Raw genomic sequence first — 22,622 nt, 5'->3', positions numbered from 1 at the left:
CACTCCCATTACAAATCCAGAAAACCAGGCGGAGTGTTGTCTGTCTGACCCACAACAGAAAGAGCATGGAATGGTCACACCACCAACACCACACTCCAGCTCTCTCTCTCACTCAACAATACATGCTCAGCACAAGTACTCAAAGAACATACAATAAACATCCTCAATTATATATCAATTATATACCTCCCTCCCTCCCCTCCATCTCGCTCTCTCGCCCCCTCTCCCTATCTCTCTCCCCTCCCCCTCCCTCCCTATCTCTCTCCCCTCCTCCCTCCCATCCCCCCTCCCTATCTCTATCCCCTCCCCTCCCCTCCCCCTATCTCTCTCTCCCCTCCCCCCTATCTCTCTCTCCCCTCCCCGCTCCCTCTCTCCCTCCCTCCCTCTCTGGAAGAAAGCATGTGTGATGTAAAAGAGGTGTATCATTAGCAAGTGGATTGGTAATTCCCATTGAGCAGTGGGATCAAAGTCACGATTCCCTCCAAACCAAATTAACTGATTTTCTGAGGGGCAATAGCACCCTGGCATGCTCAAAGAGACTCATTTTACGGCTATTTCAATTTCTGATTTTCACCAGATAACATCTCTGTCCACAGAAAAAGCCTTTACTGGTTGTACCTTTGTGTGTCACCTCTATCATTAGATATGCTGCTGAGGTCTGAAAGACAACATACATCTACATATTTTCACTTAGGTCTCAGAGTCTACAGGGGATGAGGAATAATATCATATTTGAATACTGTGTGCATTCGTGTGATAACTCACCTTAGTGGCCAGCAGCCTGGTCAGGTATATCTCAGAGACCATCTTGGAGCCGCGGTCTCCCTCCTTCTGGTCTCCGTGTTCGTGGTTCTTTACCAGGTGCCACACCTTGACCCCGCTCTCCAGGTCGGGCGTGATCATGGGCGTGCGCGAGCGCAGGCTGTCGGGGCTCCCCGTGTACTTGATCATGTTCTCTGTGGAACATAACGAACAACATCAGAATATGACAGAGAGGAAGCAGAAACCAATGGACTGTAACAGACTATGGAAATATAACATGATCAGCACAGACATAGTATAGACGTTGTAGCAGCACAGACATAGTATAGACGTTGTAGCAGCACAGACATAGTATAGACGTTGTAGCCGCGGGAAGATGTTTGGGGGTGGGGGGTGCTGCGTTTCTTTCGCCAAACGAGGTGGCAAAAAAACAACATCTTGGTGAAATATTTTTTGAGGTCTGCGTTACAGACGGCTATATCGGTCTGCTCATACAGGACTTTTGAATTAGTTTGTATTATTTGGAGGTGCTACAGCACCCTCAGCCTCCCTACTTCCCGCGGATATGGTGCAGAGTAGAGAGAGACAACACACCTAACAGAGGGGATGTGTAAAGAAAACATCTGAGCCAGCACAGTACTGTTCAGGTCGCCGCGATCCAGTGAAAATGGTCAGAGACCACAACATAGACAAAACACACAAAGAAGACAGACGCAACACAAACCAAAGACAGACAAAACAAAATACAGGGGGGGTCAAGCCACACTACACAGGTATTCTAAAGGATACTACACAGGTATTCTAAAGGATACTACACAGGTATTCGAAAGGATACTACACAGGTATTCGAAAGGATACTACACAGGTATTCTAAAGGATACAAAGCCAAATTCAGTCAAGTAGTTTATCTGGGTTCAGTTAGAAGCTTCAAGCTACCGAGACTAACTTTTTACAACAGCGTGTACGTGGTTAATTTCTCATGCCGTCTTTTTCTCTCAGGAGGTAGAATACATCTTGGCACAACTCACGGACACAAAATCGAACAGGTGTATGGCGAGATGAAATATTCATATGCCCTCCCCATTTGACGAGAGTGGCGATGACATTCAAAAACACTCCGGCTCGATGAATGTTTACACAGTCTGAAAAGAATTGATCAGTAGGACTGTTGGTTGAGGGAGAGGACGGTGAAATAAAGTGTGTTTTTGCCAAGGCAGATGCTGCAGAAATCAATTTGTCCTTCCAGAGAGAAATGCAGGAAGAGTGAATGATGGAGGGAGAGAGGAAGAGAGGAGAGGAGAGGGAGGGGTAAAGTACTAGAGAGAGAAAGCAGGTAAAGTGTGTGTGTGCATATTGACTCCTGGAACTTGACTGACTTGGAATGATTGGAGTGTGTGTGTGTGTGCATGTGTGAGCGTGTGTGAGCGTGTGTGTGTGCGTGTGTGTGAGTGTGTGTGTGTGAGTATGCGTGTGTGTGAGCGTGTGTGTGAGTGTGTGTGTGTGAGTATGCGTGTGTGTGCGCGTGCGTGTGTAATAATAAAGTGGTGGGTGTCTCCCAGAGTGTTATTGAGTGTGCTGGTGTAATAGGGCGTGATGACACGTTCGGTGGAGTGGAAGGAGTTCCTAGAAGGAGCGCTCCACACACACACAGTCCTGAAATACTACCATACTGACATATCACACAGGAGTTTTGATTAAGAAAGGAAGCTCTCTCTCTATCACTTTCTGCCTTCTCCTTCCATCCCTCTCTCCCCTACTTCCTCTTCATCTTTCTCCCTCCCTGTTCCTATTCATCTTTCTCTTTACCCCTCTTCTTCTTCATCATCCCTCCTCCTCTCTCCACCTTCCACATTTTCTCTCACTAACTTTCTACCTCCCTCTCCCACTCTCCTTTGGCTCCATTAGAATCATCCTCTCTTCTCCTCAGTGCCTCTCCATTGTGATCAGTCCAGTTCAAAGTCCCCCCCCCCCCTCTCAATGTCTCAAGTGGCTCTGGCATCGTTTGAAGTCAATTCCCCAACTAAGTCAAGAGATGTGTGACATTCTGTCTTCCTCCATCTCTCTCTCCATCCTGTTCCCTCTCTTTCTCTTTCACACTCACCCTCCTTTTTCTTTGGTCTAATTTGAGTGGAGGAACGGAGGCGAGGCGGTGAGATGGCGTATGGAGATGAGATGCTAGCTGGCTAATAAAGTCGTCATTTGATGTGTCTGGAGTGTTTGAGTCCGGGCAGCGCTGCCTTTGATCAGGGTTTGATTTGATGGCTTCTTCTCAGGTTCAAGAGAACACAGGGCCGGACCAAGACAGTCACTGCTAGATGGGACACTGTCTGCCTGCATCCCAAATGGTACGCTATTAGTACACCATGTTCCCCATGGGGCTTTGGTCCAAAGTAGTGCACTATATAGGGAGTAGGGTGCCATTTGGGACACAGTTTCTGTCTCCAGTCCCAGGTGGGAAGAAAGTGCAAACTGCAAATGCACTCTTCTCTTCCCTCTCTTTGTTCTCTCTTTGTTAGTCTGTTAAATTCCCTGCTCTCTAATCTTGTTATCCTGTCTCCTGGGCTCAGTTCTGTCCCTCTTCTCCTCTGGGGCTTTGTCACTATTACTAAGGTGTAACAGCACATAGTGGCTAATATATAGAAGACTTTACTATGTGTTCAGGTATTGTTAATAGTGGTTAATGTATAGAAGACTTTACTATGTGTTCAGGTATTGTTAATAGTGGTTAATGTATAGAAGACTTTACTATGTGTTCAGGTATTGTTAATAGTGGCTAATATATAGAAGACTTTACTATGTGTTCAGGTATTGTTAATAGTGGTTAATGTATAGAAGACTTTACTATGTGTTCAGGTATTGTTAATAGTGGTTAATGTATGGAAGACTTTACTATGTGTTCAGGTATTGTTAATAGTGGTTAATGTATAGAAGACTTTACTATGTGTTCAGGTATTGTTAATAGTGGTAATGTATGGAAGACTTTACTATGTGTTCAGGTATTGTTAATAGTGGTTAATATATAGAAGACTTTACTATGTGTTCAGGTATTGTTAATAGTGGTTAATATATAGAAGACTTTACTATGTGTTCAGGTATTGTTAATAGTGGCTAATATATAGAAGACTTTACTATGTGTTCAGGTATTGTTAATAGTGGTTAATGTATGGAAGACTTTACTATGTGTTCAGGTATTGCTAATAGTGGTTAATGTATGGAAGACTTTACTATGTGTTCAGGTATTGTTAATAGTGGCTAATATATAGAAGACTTTACTATGTGTTCAGGTATTGTTAATAGTGGCTAATATATAGAAGACTTTACTATGTGTTCAGGTATTGTGAATAGTGGCTAATATATAGAAGACTTTACTATGTGTTCAGGTATTGTTAATAGTGGCTAATATATAGAAGACTTTACTATGTGTTCAGGTATTGTTAATAGTGGCTAATATATAGAAGACTTTACTATGTGTTCAGGTATTGTTAATAGTGGCTAATATATAGAAGACTTTACTATGTGTTCAGGTATTGTTAATAGTGGCTAATATATAGAAGACTTTACTATGTGTTCAGGTATTGTTAATAGTGGCTAATATATAGAAGACTTTACTATGTGTTCAGGTATTGTTAATAGTGGTTAATGTATAGAAGACTTTACTATGTGTTCAGGTATTGTTAACAGAGCCTTTACATCTGTTAGTGACATATGGAGCTCAGTTAGTTTGAGGGATGAACAGTGTGTGCAGGAGAAGTCTGTGTTGGTTTCTGTGGTGAAGGTTTAGAGGGAGAAGGTGCTGTTTAGCCACGTTTTTTAATTAAAATCCTGGCAATGGAGCTTGTGCATTCGCAACAGGGAATACCCAGTGTGTGTGTGGGTGTGAACGTCTGTGCGTGTGCTGTTGTGTGTTTGTGTGTGCATGTAAGTGTGCGTGTGTGCCGACTCTGACTATGGATCCCACTCCGATGAGAAGGACACAGTTCTTCCTGTTTAACTCTCAGGCACACAGACTGCTGGGATATGGAGGGGGGGGGCATAATTGTTTTAGTTCCAGGAGGACAATCCTATTCAGCAGAGAAATCTGGAAATGTACTCCTCTGGTGAGACACTGGCGACATCTGGCCTTTTCTGTTGTTTTAATGTGTACTGTGCTAAAACAGGTTAACATTGGAAGTGTACGGCAACCCCCCCCCACACACCACACACACACACACACACACACACACACACACACACACACACACACACACACACACACACACACACACACACACACACACACACACACACACACACACACACACACACACACACACACACACACCGTATTTACTGGCTGAGGTTCTGGACACAGTTGAGTTGTTGACCGAGTTGTAGGCCGTCACCTGCTTGGGGACCAGGGCCATCACAGAGTTATCAGGCACCTGCAGAGAGCGGGAGAGCGAGAGAGAGCAAGAGCGAGAGAGAGCGAGAGCGAGAGAGAGCGAGAGCGAGAGGGAGAGCAGAAAGAGACCAGAATGACTAATCACCATCCTCAATGAGTGCATTCTGATTCTGCCAACTGCATTCTGAATACATCCCCAATGAAGAGAGATGTGGCACTCAGCCACTAAACCCTGGATCACCATACAAATCACTATCCACACGTCATCATGTGTTTATCCTCCATCTATAACAGCTATGATTGGATGCTCAGGAAGCCTTTGTGATCTAATCAGCCCATACACATATGATTAGTGGTAGTGAACGGGGGCGATGTATATCACTATGTGTGAGATGGGACGTCTCAGCCTTCCATTTCAATAATACCCCTCTTCTGGGGCGAGGGGGGAACGTGTGTGTGTGTGTGTGTGTGAGAGAGAGAATGAGGGAAAGAGGGATGGGCTCCTACTTTTCAACACAACAGAAATTGATTCAATTAACACAACTGGGAGTGGGGCTGATCCCAGCCGTGCACAAACACACGTACATATACACAAACACACACTCTGCATAATGTCACCAGCGAGCCCCGCCGGCTGAGGCAGGGTTAATTGAAGAAGTGATCTCTTTAATAGAGTGTGTATGGGGAATAGGGGTGCAGGGCTAAGGGTCTCAGGTGTGTGTTTGGGGTTATTATTACATCATAGCATTATTTCACTCGCTCCCCAACCCGCTCCTCAACCTGCTCCTGGTGCATAATGTGTTAGTATCATGACAGGCGACACCCATGGGAGGCTCCAGGCAGATTCCACAGGGATCCAACTACCCCCCTCTAACTATACAACATGGTCCCTAAGCAGTAATCCTACATGTTTATTAGTTCATTTAATGGTGTGTGTGTGTGTTTGGGGTTGTAATATTGGGAGGGAGGAGGAGAGGTGGGATGGAATGTGAGATGACAGTTGGGTCCGGGTGGTTTAGGAAGAGGAGGAGGAGAAGAGATACTGTTGCTCTCATTAAACTGATGGGATGGCCAGATCATATATCAGAGCAATGCTCAGGGTTACAATGTGATTCTCCCTACAGTAAATAATATAATATATACATATATGTTACTTAGCAGATGCTTTATCCAAAGTGACTTACAGTACAGTGAGTACTTTTATTTGAGCAGAAAGGGCATTGAAACATTAGTTTCAACCAAAGGCGAATGGGTTCTATGCTAACTGTACATAGGGGGGATAGAAATAGAATTAGAATAGCTCCTCTATATCTAGGAGGGTGAATGGGTTCTATGCTAACTGTACATAGGGGGGATATAAATAGAATTAGAATAGCTCCTCTATATCTAGGAGGGTGAATGGGTCTGTGCTAACTGTACATAGGGGGGATAGAAATAGAATTAGAATAGTTCCTCTATATCTAGGAGGGTGAATGGGTCTGTGCTAACTGTACATAGGGGGGATAGAAATAGAATTATAATAGTTCCTCTATATCTAGGAGGGTGAATGGGTTCTATGCTAACTGTACATAGGGGGGATAGAAATAGAATTAGAATAGTTCCTCTATATCTAGGAGGGTGAATGGGTTCTATGCTAACTGTACATAGGGGGGATAGAAATAGAATTAGAATAGTTCCTCTATATCTAGGAGGGTGAATGGGTCTGTGCTAACTGTACATAGGGGGGATAGAAATATAATTAGAATAGTTCCTCTATATCTAGGAGGGTGAATGGGTTCTATGCTAACTGTACATAGGGGGGATAGAAATAGAATTAGAATAGTTCCTCTATATCTAGGAGGGTGAATGGGTTCTATGCTAACTGTACATAGGGGGGATATAAATAGAATTAGAATAGTTCCTCTATATCTAGGAGGGTGAATGGGTTCTATGCTAACTGTACATAGGGGGGATAGAAATAGAATTAGAATAGCTCCTCTATATCAAGGAGGGTGAATGGGTTCTATGCTAACTGTACACAGGGGGGATAAAAATAGAATTAGAATAGTTCCTCTATATCTAGGAGGGTGAATGGGTTCTATGCTAACTGTACATAGGGGGGATAGAAATAGAATTAGAACAGTTCCTCTATATCTAGGAGGGTGAATGGGTTCTATGCTAACTGTACATAGGGGGGATAGAAATAGAATTAGAATAGTTCCTCTATATCTAGGAGGGTGAGTGGGTTCTATGCTAACTGTACATAGGGGGGCTAGAAATAGAATTAGAATAGTTCCTCTATATCTAGGAGGGTGAGTGGGTTCTATGCTAACTGTACATAGGGGGGCTAGAAATAGAATTAGAATAGTTCCTCTATATCTAGGAGGGTGAATGGGTTCTATGCTAACTGTACATAGGGGGGATAGAAATAGAATTAGAATAGTTCCTCTATATCTAGGAGGGAGAATGGGTTCTATGCTAACTGTACATAGGGGGGATAGACATAGAATTAGAATAGTTCCTCTATATCTAGGAGGGTGAATGGGTTCTATGCTAACTGTACATAGGGGGGATAGACATAGAATTAGAATAGTTCCTCTATATCTAGGAGGGTGAATGGGTTCTATGCTAACTGTACATAGGGGGGATAGAAATAGAATTAGAATAGTTCCTCTATATCTAGGAGGGTGAATGGGTTCTATGCTAACTGTACATAGGGGGGATAGAAATAGAATTAGAATAGTTCCTCTATATCTAGGAGGGTGAATGGGTTCTATGCTAACTGTACATAGGGGGATAGAAATAGAATTAGAATAGCTCCTCTATATCTAGGAGGGTGAATGGGTCTGTGCTATATTCATAACAACCCATTAGGATGACAGTTAGCAGAGTCCATTCAGAGTGCACGTTGATCCCATTTTATATTCCATATTTCTGTATTCCATTATAACAAGACAGACGTGGGACTTCTGGAGGCTGTCAAGAGGGGAAATCTGTCTGACCAAAGTCGACAGTAATCAATGATATTCATGTTTTACTAGGTCACCAAGACATTCATAATATATAAGTGGGCAATCTCTTCCACTAACGATGGTGTTGTACAAAATCTACGTCATATAAACTGACCCGTTGGACCCAAAGTGAACAAATGACTGATGTAGACAGTAGATAATCTCCACGAGGTAATACATCAGTAAAATATAACGTCATCTGATGTCAGTTTGGTAAAATGATGAGAGGAACGTTTTGGAGTGGGATGACTGCGAGTGTGAATCTGAGGGATGTTTCTAGTCCCCCTCCTTTCCTCCTTTCCTCCTTACATCCCATTCTCCTCCCTCCTCCCTCCTCTCTCTCCTCCCTCCTCCCTCCTCCCTCACTCCCTCTAACAGGCTTTGAGTGTCTGAGTCTGTTTTTTTGTCAAGGAAAACGCACCCTGCCTTCCCCCTCCTTCCCCTCCCCAGCTGAAAACTGAATTAACTTCTGTCTTCATTATCTCATTCCGGTTTCCAATCAGGCTTCTAATCCATTCTACCTCGCTGTCTCGACCACCACACCCACGACATCCCACTCGCCGCCGTGACATTTCATTTAAGTGTCATGGGCGGGCAGACCCCCCCCTTCCCCTCCGGAAAGCTCATTTGGAGGGCTGCTGGCTTAAGTGTCCACATTATTTACACCATAAGGAGCAAGCGAGCGTCGCTCCGTTCCTATTTCCACCGGTCCATCATTCCGGCTCGCCAATAAAGGAATGCACCAATCAGCAGGATTTGTCATAATGGGGTTGTCTGTCTGTCTGTCTGTCTGTCTGTCTGTCTGTCTGTCTGTCTGTCTGTCTGTCTGTCTGTCTGTCTGTCTGTCTGTCTGTCCGTTCATGCGTGCTGTACATATGACTGGCTTGTCTGGTGTATGTCCAGGTGAAGGTTTGCGTGTGCGCGCGCGCGTGTGTGTTTGCATATTTAAAACAGTGTCATGTTGTCCATGTCTGGAATGGAGCTGGACATACTGTATGTGTGTGTTCTGAGCATGTGTGTCCACCTATGTTAACGCCTGTGTTCTAGTGTGTAAAACTCCCTATAAATGAGAAGACAGATGGACATCTGAGTGGAGCACATCAGATCTTAACTCCTCTCCTCTGCTCAGACAGAGTTGCCATGGCGTTACGACCGCCTGCCCTTTGTTGGTCATCTCCCTGCCTTTCATCCACCCTCTCTCCCTCGGCTGATTACTTCTGGGGTGTCTGATCCTCTGTAATGACCAGGAAGTGCTCTGACAGGCCCAGTCTATTACAGGGGTCACAGGTTACCGGGTCAGAGCCAATAAGGCGGAGAGGAGGGAGAAAGTCATGACTACAAAAGCAATAGTCTCTCTACTGATCGTCATCACTGCTGGTTCTACAGGGGGATAGGAGCAATGACAACTGCCCTTTTCCAAATGTTTTCTGAACGGTGTATGGAGGGTATTTTCGGTCCCCCCTATAAGTGTGCTGTAGCTATAGAAATAGAATAAACAGAGTTCACTTCTTCTGAATGAACATTTAGCTTTTCTAGAGGATCAGGTTGTTGGGCGACAATGCTGTGTTCTATTCTATTATATTCTATTGTCTGAACGAAAGCTGTAATCCTACAATGGAAGATTCAAACACTAAAAACATTGCATCTAGGGTTGCAAAATTCCTGTAAATTTCCCCAAATTCCCCAGTTTTCCAGAAATCCTGGTTGGAAAATTCCTGAAATTACGAAGGAATCCAGAAATCCTCCAACCTGGATTTCTTGGAAAACCTGGGTATTTTGTGAAAGTTACCGAAATGTTGCAACCCTGATTGTACTGTCTAGGGTCCTGATCAACCCTGATTGTACTGTCTAGGGTCCTGATCAACTCTGATTGTACTGTCTAGGGTCCTGATCAACTCTGTACTGTCTAGGGCCCCGATCAACTCTGTACTGTCTAGGGTCCTGATCAACTCTGATTGTACTGTCTAGGGTCCTGATCAACTCTGATTGTACTGTCTAGGGTCCTGATCAACTCTGTACTGTCTAGGGTCCTGATCAACTCTGTACTGTCTAGGGTCCTGATCAACTCTGATTGTACTGTCTAGGATCCTGATCAACTCTGTACTGTCTAGGGTCCTGATCAACTCTGTACTGTCTAGGGTCCTGATCAACTCTGATTGTACTGTCTAGGGTCCTGATCAACTCTGTACTGTCTAGGGTCCTGATCAACTCTGTACTGTCTAGGGCCCTGATCAACTCTGTACTGTCTAGGGCCCTGATCAACTCTGTACTGTCTAGGGTCCTGATCAACTCTGTACTGTCTAGGGTCCTGATCAACTCTGTACTGTCTAGGGTCCTGATCAACTCTGTACTGTCTAGGGTCCTGATCAACTCTGATTGTACTGTCTAGGGTCCTGATCAACCCTGATTGTACTGTCTAGGGTCCTGATCAACTCTGTACTGTCTAGGGTCCTGATCAACTCTGATTGTACTGTCTAGGGTCCTGATCAACTCTGTACTGTCTAGGGTCCTGATCAACTCTGATTGTACTGTCTAGGGTCCAGATCAACTCTGATTGTACTGTCTAGGGTCCTGATCAACTCTGTACTGTCTAGGGTCCTGATCAACTCTGATTGTACTGTCTAGGGTCCTGATCAACTCTGATTGTACTGTCTAGGGTCCTGATCAACTCTGATTGTACTGTCTAGGGTCCTGATCAACTCTGTACTGTCTAGGGTCCTAAACTCTGTACTGTCTAGGGTCCTGATCAACCCTGATTGTACTGTCTAGGGTCCTGATCAACTCTGTACTGTCTAGGGTCCTGATCAACCCTGATTGTACTGTCTAGGGTCCTGATCAACCCTGATTGTACTGTCTAGGGTCCTGATCAACTCTGTACTGTCTAGGGTCCTGATCAACTCTGTACTGTCTAGGGTCCTGATCAACTCTGTACTGTCTAGGGTCCTGATCAACCCTGATTGTACTGTCTAGGGTCCTGATCAACTCTGTACTGTCTAGGGCCCCGATCAACTCTGTACTGTCTAGGGCCCCGATCAACTCTGTACTGCCTAGGGTCCTGATCAACTCTGATTGTACTGTCTAGGGTCCTGATCAACTCTGTACTGTCTAGGGTCCTGATCAACTCTGTACTGTCTAGGGTCCTGATCAACTCTGATTGTACTGTCTAGGGTCCTGATCAACTCTGTACTGTCTAGGGTCCTGATCAACTCTGTACTGTCTAGGGTCCTGATCAACTCTGATTGTACTGTCTAGGGTCCTGATCAACTCTGTACTGTCTAGGGTCCTGATCAACTCTGTACTGTCTAGGGCCCTGATCAACTCTGTACTGTCTAGGGCCCTGATCAACTCTGTACTGTCTAGGGTCCTGATCAACTCTGTACTGTCTAGGGTCCTGATCAACTCTGTACTGTCTAGGGTCCTGATCAACTCTGTACTGTCTAGGGTCCTGATCAACTCTGATTGTACTGTCTAGGGTCCTGATCAACCCTGATTGTACTGTCTAGGGTCCTGATCAACTCTGTACTGTCTAGGGTCCTGATCAACTCTGATTGTACTGTCTAGGGTCCTGATCAACTCTGTACTGTCTAGGGTCCTGATCAACTCTGATTGTACTGTCTAGGGTCCTGATCAACTCTGATTGTACTGTCTAGGGTCCTGATCAACTCTGATTGTACTGTCTAGGGTCCTGATCAACCCTGATTGTACTGTCTAGGGTCCTGATCAACTCTGATTGTACTGTCTAGGGTCCTGATCAACTCTGATTGTACTGTCTAGGGTCCTGATCAACTCTAATTGTACTGTCTAGGGTCCAGATCAACTCTGATTGTACTGTCTAGGGTCCTGATCAACTCTGTACTGTCTAGGGTCCTGATCAACTCTGATTGTACTGTCTAGGGTCCTGATCAACTCTGATTGTACTGTCTAGGGTCCTGATCAACTCTGATTGTACTGTCTAGGGTCCTGATCAACTCTGTACTGTCTAGGGTCCTAAACTCTGTACTGTCTAGGGTCCTGATCAACCCTGATTGTACTGTCTAGGGTCCTGATCAACTCTGTACTGTCTAGGGTCCTGATCAACCCTGATTGTACTGTCTAGGGTCCTGATCAACCCTGATTGTACTGTCTAGGGTCCTGATCAACTCTGTACTGTCTAGGGTCCTGATCAACTCTGTACTGTCTAGGGTCCTGATCAACTCTGTACTGTCTAGGGTCCTGATCAACTCTGATTGTACTGTCTAGGGTCCTGATCAACTCTGATTGTACTGTCTAGGGTCCTGATCAACTCTGATTCATTTACTGTCTAGGGTCCTGATCAACCCTGATTGTACTGTCTAGGGTCCTGATCAACTCTGTACTGTCTAGGGTCCTGATCAACTCTGATTGTACTGTCTAGGGTCCTGATCAACCCTGATTGTACTGTCTAGGGTCCTGATCAACTCTGTACTGTCTAGGGTCCTGATCAACTCTGTACTGCCTAGGGTCCTGATCAACTCTGTACTGTCTAGGGTCCTGATCAACTCTGATTGTACTGTCTAGGGTCCTGATCAACCCTGATTGTACTGTCTAGGGTCCTGATCAACTCTGATTGTACTGTCTAGGGTCCTGATCAACTCTGTACTGTCTAGGGTCCTGATCAACTCTGTACTGTCTAGGGTCCTGATCAACTCTGATTGTACTGTCTAGGGTCCTGATCAACTCTGTACTGTCTAGGGTCCTGATCAACTCTGTACTGTCTAGGGTCCTGATCAACTCTGATTGTACTGTCTAGGGTCCTGATCAACTCTGTACTGTCTAGGGTCCCGATCAACTCTGTACTGTCTAGGGTCTTGATCAACTCGGATTGTACTGTCTAGGGTCCTGATCAACTCTGATTGTACTGTCTAGGGTCCTGATCAACCCTGATTGTACTGTCTAGGGTCCTGATCAACTCTGATTGTACTGTCTAGGGTCCTGATCAACTCTGTACTGTCTAGGGTCCTGATCAACTCTGATTGTACTGTCTAGGGTCCTGATCAACTCTGATTGTACTGTCTAGGGTCCTTATCAACCCTGATTGTACTGTCTAGGGTCCTGATCAACTCTGTACTGTCTAGGGTCCTGATCAACTCTGATTGTACTGTCTAGGTTCCTGATCAACTCTGATTGTACTGTCTAGGGTCCTGATCAACCCTGATTGTACTGTCTAGGGTCCTGATCAACTCTGTACTGTCTAGGGTCCTGATCAACCCTGATCGTACTGTCTAGGGTCCTGATCAACCCTGATCGTACTGTCTAGGGTCCTGATCAACTCTGTACTGTCTAGGGTCCTGATCAACTCTGTACTGTCTAGGGTCCTGATCAACTCTGATTGTACTGTCTAGGGTCCTGATCAACTCTGTACTGTCTAGGGTCCTGATCAACTCTGTACTGTCTAGGGTCCTGATCAACTCTGATTGTACTGTCTAGGGTCCTGATCAACTCTGTACTGTCTAGGGTCCTGATCAACTCTGATTGTACTGTCTAGGGTCCTGATCAACTCTGATTGTACTGTCTAGGGTCCTGATCAACCCTGATTGTACTGTCTAGGGTCCTGATCAACTCTGATTGTACTGTCTAGGGTCCTGATCAACTCTGATTGTACTGTCTAGGGTCCTGATCAACTCTGATTGTACTGTCTAGGGTCCTGATCAACTCTGTACTGTCTAGGGTCCTGATCAACTCTGATTGTACTGTCTAGGGTCCTGATCAACTCTGATTGTACTGTCTAGGGTCCTGATCAACTCTGATTGTACTGTCTAGGGTCCTGATCAACCCTGATTGTACTGTCTAGGTTCCTGATCAACTCTGATTGTACTGTCTAGGGTCCTGATCAACTCTGATTGTACTGTCTAGGGTCCTGATCAACTCTGTACTGTCTAGGGTCCTGATCAACTCTGATTGTACTGTCTAGGGTCCTGATCAACTCTGATTGTACTGTCTAGGGTCCTTATCAACCCTGATTGTACTGTCTAGGGTCCTGATCAACTCTGTACTGTCTAGGGTCCTGATCAACTCTGATTGTACTGTCTAGGGTCCTGATCAACTCTGATTGTACTGTCTAGGGTCCTGATCAACCCTGATTGTACTGTCTAGGGTCCTGATCAACTCTGTACTGTCTAGGGTCCTGATCAACCCTGATTGTACTGTCTAGGGTCCTGATCAACCCTGATCGTACTGTCTAGGGTCCTGATCAACTCTGTACTGTCTAGGGTCCTGATCAACTCTGTACTGTCTAGGGTCCTGATCAACTCTGTACTGTCTAGGGTCCTGATCAACTCTGATTGTACTGTCTAGGGTCCTGATCAACTCTGATTGTACTGTCTAGGGTCCTGATCAACCCTGATTGTACTGTCTAGGGTCCTGATCAACTCTGTACTGTCTAGGGTCCTGATCAACTCTGTACTGTCTAGGGTCCTGATCAACTCTGATTGTACTGTCTAGGGTCCTGATCAACTCTGTACTGTCTAGGGTCCTGATCAACTCTGATTGTACTGTCTAGGGTCCTGATCAACTCTGATTGTACTGTCTAGGGTCCTGATCAACTCTGATTGTACTGTCTAGGGTCCTGATCAACCCTGATTGTACTGTCTAGGGTCCTGATCAACTCTGATTGTACTGTCTAGGGTCCTGATCAACTCTGATTGTACTGTCTAGGGTCCTGATCAACTCTAATTGTACTGTCTAGGGTCCAGATCAACTCTGATTGTACTGTCTAGGGTCCTGATCAACTCTGTACTGTCTAGGGTCCTGATCAACTCTGATTGTACTGTCTAGGGTCCTGATCAACTCTGATTGTACTGTCTAGGGTCCTGATCAACTCTGATTGTACTGTCTAGGGTCCTGATCAACTCTGTACTGTCTAGGGTCCTAAACTCTGTACTGTCTAGGGTCCTGATCAACCCTGATTGTACTGTCTAGGGTCCTGATCAACTCTGTACTGTCTAGGGTCCTGATCAACCCTGATTGTACTGTCTAGGGTCCTGATCAACCCTGATTGTACTGTCTAGGGTCCTGATCAACTCTGTACTGTCTAGGGTCCTGATCAACTCTGTACTGTCTAGGGTCCTGATCAACTCTGTACTGTCTAGGGTCCTGATCAACTCTGATTGTACTGTCTAGGGTCCTGATCAACTCTGATTGTACTGTCTAGGGTCCTGATCAACTCTGATTGTACTGTCTAGGGTCCTGATCAACCCTGATTGTACTGTCTAGGGTCCTGATCAACTCTGTACTGTCTAGGGTCCTGATCAACTCTGATTGTACTGTCTAGGGTCCTGATCAACCCTGATTGTACTGTCTAGGGTCCTGATCAACTCTGTACTGTCTAGGGTCCTGATCAACTCTGTACTGCCTAGGGTCCTGATCAACTCTGTACTGTCTAGGGTCCTGATCAACTCTGATTGTACTGTCTAGGGTCCTGATCAACCCTGATTGTACTGTCTAGGGTCCTGATCAACTCTGATTGTACTGTCTAGGGTCCTGATCAACTCTGTACTGTCTAGGGTCCTGATCAACTCTGTACTGTCTAGGGTCCTGATCAACTCTGATTGTACTGTCTAGGGTCCTGATCAACTCTGTACTGTCTAGGGTCCTGATCAACTCTGTACTGTCTAGGGTCCTGATCAACTCTGATTGTACTGTCTAGGGTCCTGATCAACTCTGTACTGTCTAGGGTCCCGATCAACTCTGTACTGTCTAGGGTCTTGATCAACTCGGATTGTACTGTCTAGGGTCCTGATCAACTCTGATTGTACTGTCTAGGGTCCTGATCAACCCTGATTGTACTGTCTAGGGTCCTGATCAACTCTGATTGTACTGTCTAGGGTCCTGATCAACTCTGTACTGTCTAGGGTCCTGATCAACTCTGATTGTACTGTCTAGGGTCCTGATCAACTCTGATTGTACTGTCTAGGGTCCTTATCAACCCTGATTGTACTGTCTAGGGTCCTGATCAACTCTGTACTGTCTAGGGTCCTGATCAACTCTGATTGTACTGTCTAGGTTCCTGATCAACTCTGATTGTACTGTCTAGGGTCCTGATCAACCCTGATTGTACTGTCTAGGGTCCTGATCAACTCTGTACTGTCTAGGGTCCTGATCAACCCTGATGTACTGTCTAGGGTCCTGATCAACCCTGATCGTACTGTCTAGGGTCCTGATCAACTCTGTACTGTCTAGGGTCCTGATCAACTCTGTACTGTCTAGGGTCCTGATCAACTCTGATTGTACTGTCTAGGGTCCTGATCAACTCTGTACTGTCTAGGGTCCTGATCAACTCTGTACTGTCTAGGGTCCTGATCAACTCTGATTGTACTGTCTAGGGTCCTGATCAACTCTGTACTGTCTAGGGTCCTGATCAACTCTGATTGTACTGTCTAGGGTCCTGATCAACTCTGATTGTACTGTCTAGGGTCCTGATCAACCCTGATTGTACTGTCTAGGGTCCTGATCAACTCTGATTGTACTGTCTAGGGTCCTGACCAACTCTGATTGTACTGTCTAGGGTCCTGATCAAATCTGATTGTACTGTCTAGGGTCCTGATCAACTCTGTACTGTCTAGGGTCCTGATCAACTCTGATTGTACTGTCTAGGGTCCTGATCAACTCTGATTGTACTGTCTAGGGTCCTGATCAACTCTGATTGTACTGTCTAGGGTCCTGATCAACCCTGATTGTACTGTCTAGGTTCCTGATCAACTCTGATTGTACTGTCTAGGGTCCTGATCAACTCTGATTGTACTGTCTAGGGTCCTGATCAACTCTGTACTGTCTAGGGTCCTGATCAACTCTGATTGTACTGTCTAGGGTCCTGATCAACTCTGATTGTACTGTCTAGGGTCCTTATCAACCCTGATTGTACTGTCTAGGGTCCTGATCAACTCTGTACTGTCTAGGGTCCTGATCAACTCTGATTGTACTGTCTAGGGTCCTGATCAACTCTGATTGTACTGTCTAGGGTCCTGATCAACCCTGATTGTACTGTCTAGGGTCCTGATCAACTCTGTACTGTCTAGGGTCCTGATCAACCCTGATTGTACTGTCTAGGGTCCTGATCAACCCTGATCGTACTGTCTAGGGTCCTGATCAACTCTGTACTGTCTAGGGTCCTGATCAACTCTGTACTGTCTAGGGTCCTGATCAACTCTGTACTGTCTAGGGTCCTGATCAACTCTGATTGTACTGTCTAGGGTCCTGATCAACTCTGATTGTACTGTCTAGGGTCCTGATCAACCCTGATTGTACTGTCTAGGGTCCTGATCAACTCTGTACTGTCTAGGGTCCTGATCAACTCTGATTGTACTGTCTAGGGTCCTGATCAACCCTGATTGTACTGTCTAGGGTCCTGATCAACTCTGTACTGTCTAGGGTCCTGATCAACTCTGATTGTACTGTCTAGGGTCCTGATCAACTCTGTACTGTCTAGGGTCCTGATCAACTCTGATTGTACTGTCTAGGGTCCTGATCAACTCTGTACTGTCTAGGGTCCTGATCAACTCTGATTGTACTGTCTAGGGTCCTGATCAACTCTGATTGTACTGTCTAGGGTCCTGATCAACTCTGATTGTACTGTCTAGTGTCCTGATCAACTCTGTACTGTCTAGGGTCCTGATCAACTCTGATTGTACTGTCTAGGGTCCTGATCAACTCTGTACTGTCTAGGGTCCTGATCAACTCTGATTGTACTGTCTAGGGTCCTGATCAACTCTGATTGTACTGTCTAGGGTCCTGATCAACTCTGTACTGTCTAGGGTCCTGATCAACTCTGTACTGTCTAGGGTCCTGATCAACTCTGATTGTACTGTCTAGGGTCCTGATCAACTCTGTACTGTCTAGGGTCCTGATCAACTCTGTACTGTCTAGGGTCCTGATCAACCCTGATTGTACTGTCTAGGGTCCTGATCAACCCTGATTGTACTGTCTAGGGTCCTGATCAACCCTGATTGTACTGTCTAGGGTCCTGATCAACTCTGATTGTACTGTCTAGGGTCCTGATCAACCCTGATTGTACTGTCTAGGGTCCTGATCAACCCTGATTGTACTGTCTAGGGTCCTGATCAACCCTGATTGTACTGTCTAGGGTCCTGATCAACCCTGATTGTACTAGGGTCCTGATCTAGGGTCCTGATCAACTCTGATTGTACTGTCTAGGGTCCTGATCAACTCTGATTGTACTGTCTAGGGTCCTGATCAACTCTGATTGTACTGTCTAGGGTCCTGATCAACTCTGATTGTACTGTCTAGGGTCCTGATCAACCCTGATTGTACTGTCTAGGGTCCTGATCAACTCTGTACTGTCTAGGGTCCTGATCAACTCTGTACTGTCTAGGGTCCTGATCAACTCTGATTGTACTGTCTAGGGTCCTGATCAACTCTGATTGTACTGTCTAGGGTCCTGATCAACCCTGATTGTACTGTCTAGGGTCCTGATCAACTCTGTACTGTCTAGGGTCCTGATCAACTCTGTACTGTCTAGGGTCCTGATCAACTCTGATTGTACTGTCTAGGGTCCTGATCAACTCTGTACTGTCTAGGGTCCTGATCAACTCTGATTGTACTGTCTAGGGTCCTGATCAACTCTGTACTGTCTAGGGTCCTGATCAACTCTGATTGTACTGTCTAGGGTCCTGATCAACTCTGATTGTACTGTCTAGGGTCCTGATCAACCCTGATTGTACTGTCTAGGGTCCTGATCAACTCTGTACTGTCTAGGGTCCTGATCAACTCTGATTGTACTGTCTAGGGTCCTGATCAACCCTGATTGTACTGTCTAGGGTCCTGATCAACTCTGTACTGTCTAGGGTCCTGATCAACTCTGATTGTACTGTCTAGGGTCCTGATCAACTCTGTACTGTCTAGGGTCCTGATCAACTCTGATTGTACTGTCTAGGGTCCTGATCAACTCTGTACTGTCTAGGGTCCTGATCAACTCTGATTGTACTGTCTAGGGTCCTGATCAACTCTGATTGTACTGTCTAGGGTCCTGATCAACTCTGATTGTACTGTCTAGTGTCCTGATCAACTCTGTACTGTCTAGGGTCCTGATCAACTCTGATTGTACTGTCTAGGGTCCTGATCAACTCTGTACTGTCTAGGGTCCTGATCAACTCTGATTGTACTGTCTAGGGTCCTGATCAACTCTGATTGTACTGTCTAGGGTCCTGATCAACTCTGTACTGTCTAGGGTCCTGATCAACTCTGTACTGTCTAGGGTCCTGATCAACTCTGATTGTACTGTCTAGGGTCCTGATCAACTCTGTACTGTCTAGGGTCCTGATCAACCCTGATTGTACTGTCTAGGGTCCTGATCAACCCTGATTGTACTGTCTAGGGTCCTGATCAACCCTGATTGTACTGTCTAGGGTCCTGATCAACCCTGATTGTACTGTCTAGGGTCCTGATCAACTCTGATTGTACTGTCTAGGGTCCTGATCAACCCTGATTGTACTGTCTAGGGTCCTGATCAACCCTGATTGTACTGTCTAGGGTCCTGATCAACCCTGATTGTACTGTCTAGGGTCCTGATCAACCCTGATTGTACTGTCTAGGGTCCTGATCAACTCTGATTGTACTGTCTAGGGTCCTGATCAACTCTGATTGTACTGTCTAGGGTCCTGATCAACCCTGATTGTACTGTCTAGGGTCCTGATCAACTCTGATTGTACTGTCTAGGGTCCTGATCAACTCTGATTGTACTGTCTAGGGTCCTGATCAACTCTGATTGTACTGTCTAGGGTCCTGATCAACTCTGTACTGTCTAGGGTCCTGATCAACTCTGATTGTACTGTCTAGGGTCCTGATCAACTCTGATTGTACTGTCTAGGGTCCTGATCAACTCTGATTGTACTGTCTAGGGTCCTGATCAACTCTGATTGTACTGTCTAGGGTCCTGATCAACCCTGATTGTACTGTCTAGGGTCCTGATCAACTCTGTACTGTCTAGGGTCCTGATCAACTCTGATTGTACTGTCTAGGGTCCTGATCAACTCTGATTGTACTGTCTAGTGTCCTGATCAACTCTGTACTGTCTAGGGTCCTGATCAACCCTGATTGTACTGTCTAGGGTCCTGATCAACTCTGTACTGTCTAGGGTCCTGATCAACTCTGTACTGTCTAGGGTCCTGATCAACTCTGATTGTACTGTCTAGGGTCCTGATCAACTCTGTACTGTCTAGGGTCCTGATCAACTCTGATTGTACTGTCTAGGGTCCTGATCAACTCTGTACTGTCTAGGGTCCTGATCAACTCTGATTGTACTGTCTAGGGTCCTGATCAACTCTGATTGTACTGTCTAGGGTCCTGATCAACCCTGATTGTACTGTCTAGGGTCCTGATCAACTCTGTACTGTCTAGGGTCCTGATCAACTCTGATTGTACTGTCTAGGGTCCTGATCAACCCTGATTGTACTGTCTAGGGTCCTGATCAACTCTGTACTGTCTAGGGTCCTGATCAACTCTGATTGTACTGTCTAGGGTCCTGATCAACTCTGTACTGTCTAGGGTCCTGATCAACTCTGATTGTACTGTCTAGGGTCCTGATCAACTCTGTACTGTCTAGGGTCCTGATCAACTCTGATTGTACTGTCTAGGGTCCTGATCAACTCTGATTGTACTGTCTAGGGTCCTGATCAACTCTGATTGTACTGTCTAGTGTCCTGATCAACTCTGTACTGTCTAGGGTCCTGATCAACTCTGATTGTACTGTCTAGGGTCCTGATCAACTCTGTACTGTCTAGGGTCCTGATCAACTCTGATTGTACTGTCTAGGGTCCTGATCAACTCTGATACTGTACTGTCTAGGGTCCTGATCAACTCTGTACTGTCTAGGGTCCTGATCAACTCTGTACTGTCTAGGGTCCTGATCAACTCTGATTGTACTGTCTAGGGTCCTGATCAACTCTGTACTGTCTAGGGTCCTGATCAACCCTGATTGTACTGTCTAGGGTCCTGATCAACCCTGATTGTACTGTCTAGGGTCCTGATCAACCCTGATTGTACTGTCTAGGGTCCTGATCAACCCTGATTGTACTGTCTAGGGTCCTGATCAACTCTGATTGTACTGTCTAGGGTCCTGATCAACCCTGATTGTACTGTCTAGGGTCCTGATCAACCCTGATTGTACTGTCTAGGGTCCTGATCAACCCTGATTGTACTGTCTAGGTTCCTGATCAACTCTGATTGTACTGTCTAGGGTCCTGATCAACTCTGATTGTACTGTCTAGGGTCCTGATCAACTCTGTACTGTCTAGGGTCCTGATCAACTCTGATTGTACTGTCTAGGGTCCTGATCAACTCTGATTGTACTGTCTAGGGTCCTTATCAACCCTGATTGTACTGTCTAGGGTCCTGATCAACTCTGTACTGTCTAGGGTCCTGATCAACTCTGATTGTACTGTCTAGGGTCCTGATCAACCCTGATTGTACTGTCTAGGGTCCTGATCAACTCTGTACTGTCTAGGGTCCTGATCAACCCTGATTGTACTGTCTAGGGTCCTGATCAACCCTGATCGTACTGTCTAGGGTCCTGATCAACTCTGTACTGTCTAGGGTCCTGATCAACTCTGTACTGTCTAGGGTCCTGATCAACTCTGATTGTACTGTCTAGGGTCCTGATCAACTCTGTACTGTCTAGGGTCCTGATCAACTCTGATTGTACTGTCTAGGGTCCTGATCAACTCTGATTGTACTGTCTAGGGTCCTGATCAACTCTGTACTGTCTAGGGTCCTGATCAACTCTGATTGTACTGTCTAGGGTCCTGATCAACTCTGATTGTACTGTCTAGGGTCCTGATCAACTCTGTACTGTCTAGGGTCCTGATCAACTCTGATTGTACTGTCTAAGGTCCTGATCAACTCTGTACTGTCTAGGGTCCTGATCAACTCTGTACTGTCTAGGGTCCTGATCAACCCTGATTGTACTGTCTAGGGTCCTGATCAACCCTGATTGTACTGTCTAGGGTCCTGATCAACCCTGATTGTACTGTCTAGGGTCCTGATCAACCCTGATTGTACTGTCTAGGGTCCTGATCAACTCTGATTGTACTGTCTAGGGTCCTGATCAACCCTGATTGTACTGTCTAGGGTCCTGATCAACCCTGATTGTACTGTCTAGGGTCCTGATCAACCCTGATTGTACTGTCTAGGGTCCTGATCAACCCTGATTGTACTGTCTAGGGTCCTGATCAACCCTGATTGTACTGTCTAGGGTCCTGATCAACTCTGATTGTACTGTCTAGGGTCCTGATCAACTCTGATTGTACTGTCTAGGGTCCTGATCAACTCAAATCAAATCAAATCAAATTTATTTATATAGCCCTTCGTACATCAGCTGATATCTCAAAGTGCTGTACAGAAACCCAGCCTAAAACCCCAAACAGCAAACAATGCAGGTGTAAAAGCACGGTGGCTAGGAAAAACTCCCTAGAAAGGCCAAAACCTAGGAAGAAACCTAGAGAGGAACCGGGCTATGTGGG

At 45.6% G+C, this 22,622-nt stretch overlaps 1 protein-coding gene across 1 annotated transcript in view; it reads right to left on the bottom strand.

Annotated features, from left to right (window-relative positions):
• The window catches only part of LOC124022468 (plexin-A4), a gene marked incomplete at its 5' end in the record, with an annotated part of 68,624 nt that overhangs the window by 21,728 nt on the left and 24,274 nt on the right, over positions 1-22,622 (bottom strand). The window contains 2 exons of the mRNA XM_046337385.1: positions 766-956; positions 5,084-5,183. Of these exons, the coding sequence (XP_046193341.1) occupies positions 766-956; positions 5,084-5,183 (291 nt within the window). The remainder of the gene's footprint in view (positions 1-765; positions 957-5,083; positions 5,184-22,622) is intronic.

The sequence above is a fragment of the Oncorhynchus gorbuscha genome, unplaced genomic scaffold (genome assembly GCF_021184085.1).
Source record: "Oncorhynchus gorbuscha isolate QuinsamMale2020 ecotype Even-year unplaced genomic scaffold, OgorEven_v1.0 Un_scaffold_1400, whole genome shotgun sequence".
NCBI classification, from domain to species: domain Eukaryota; kingdom Metazoa; phylum Chordata; class Actinopteri; order Salmoniformes; family Salmonidae; genus Oncorhynchus; species Oncorhynchus gorbuscha.
This window is presented reverse-complemented; position numbering and strand designations above follow the sequence as displayed.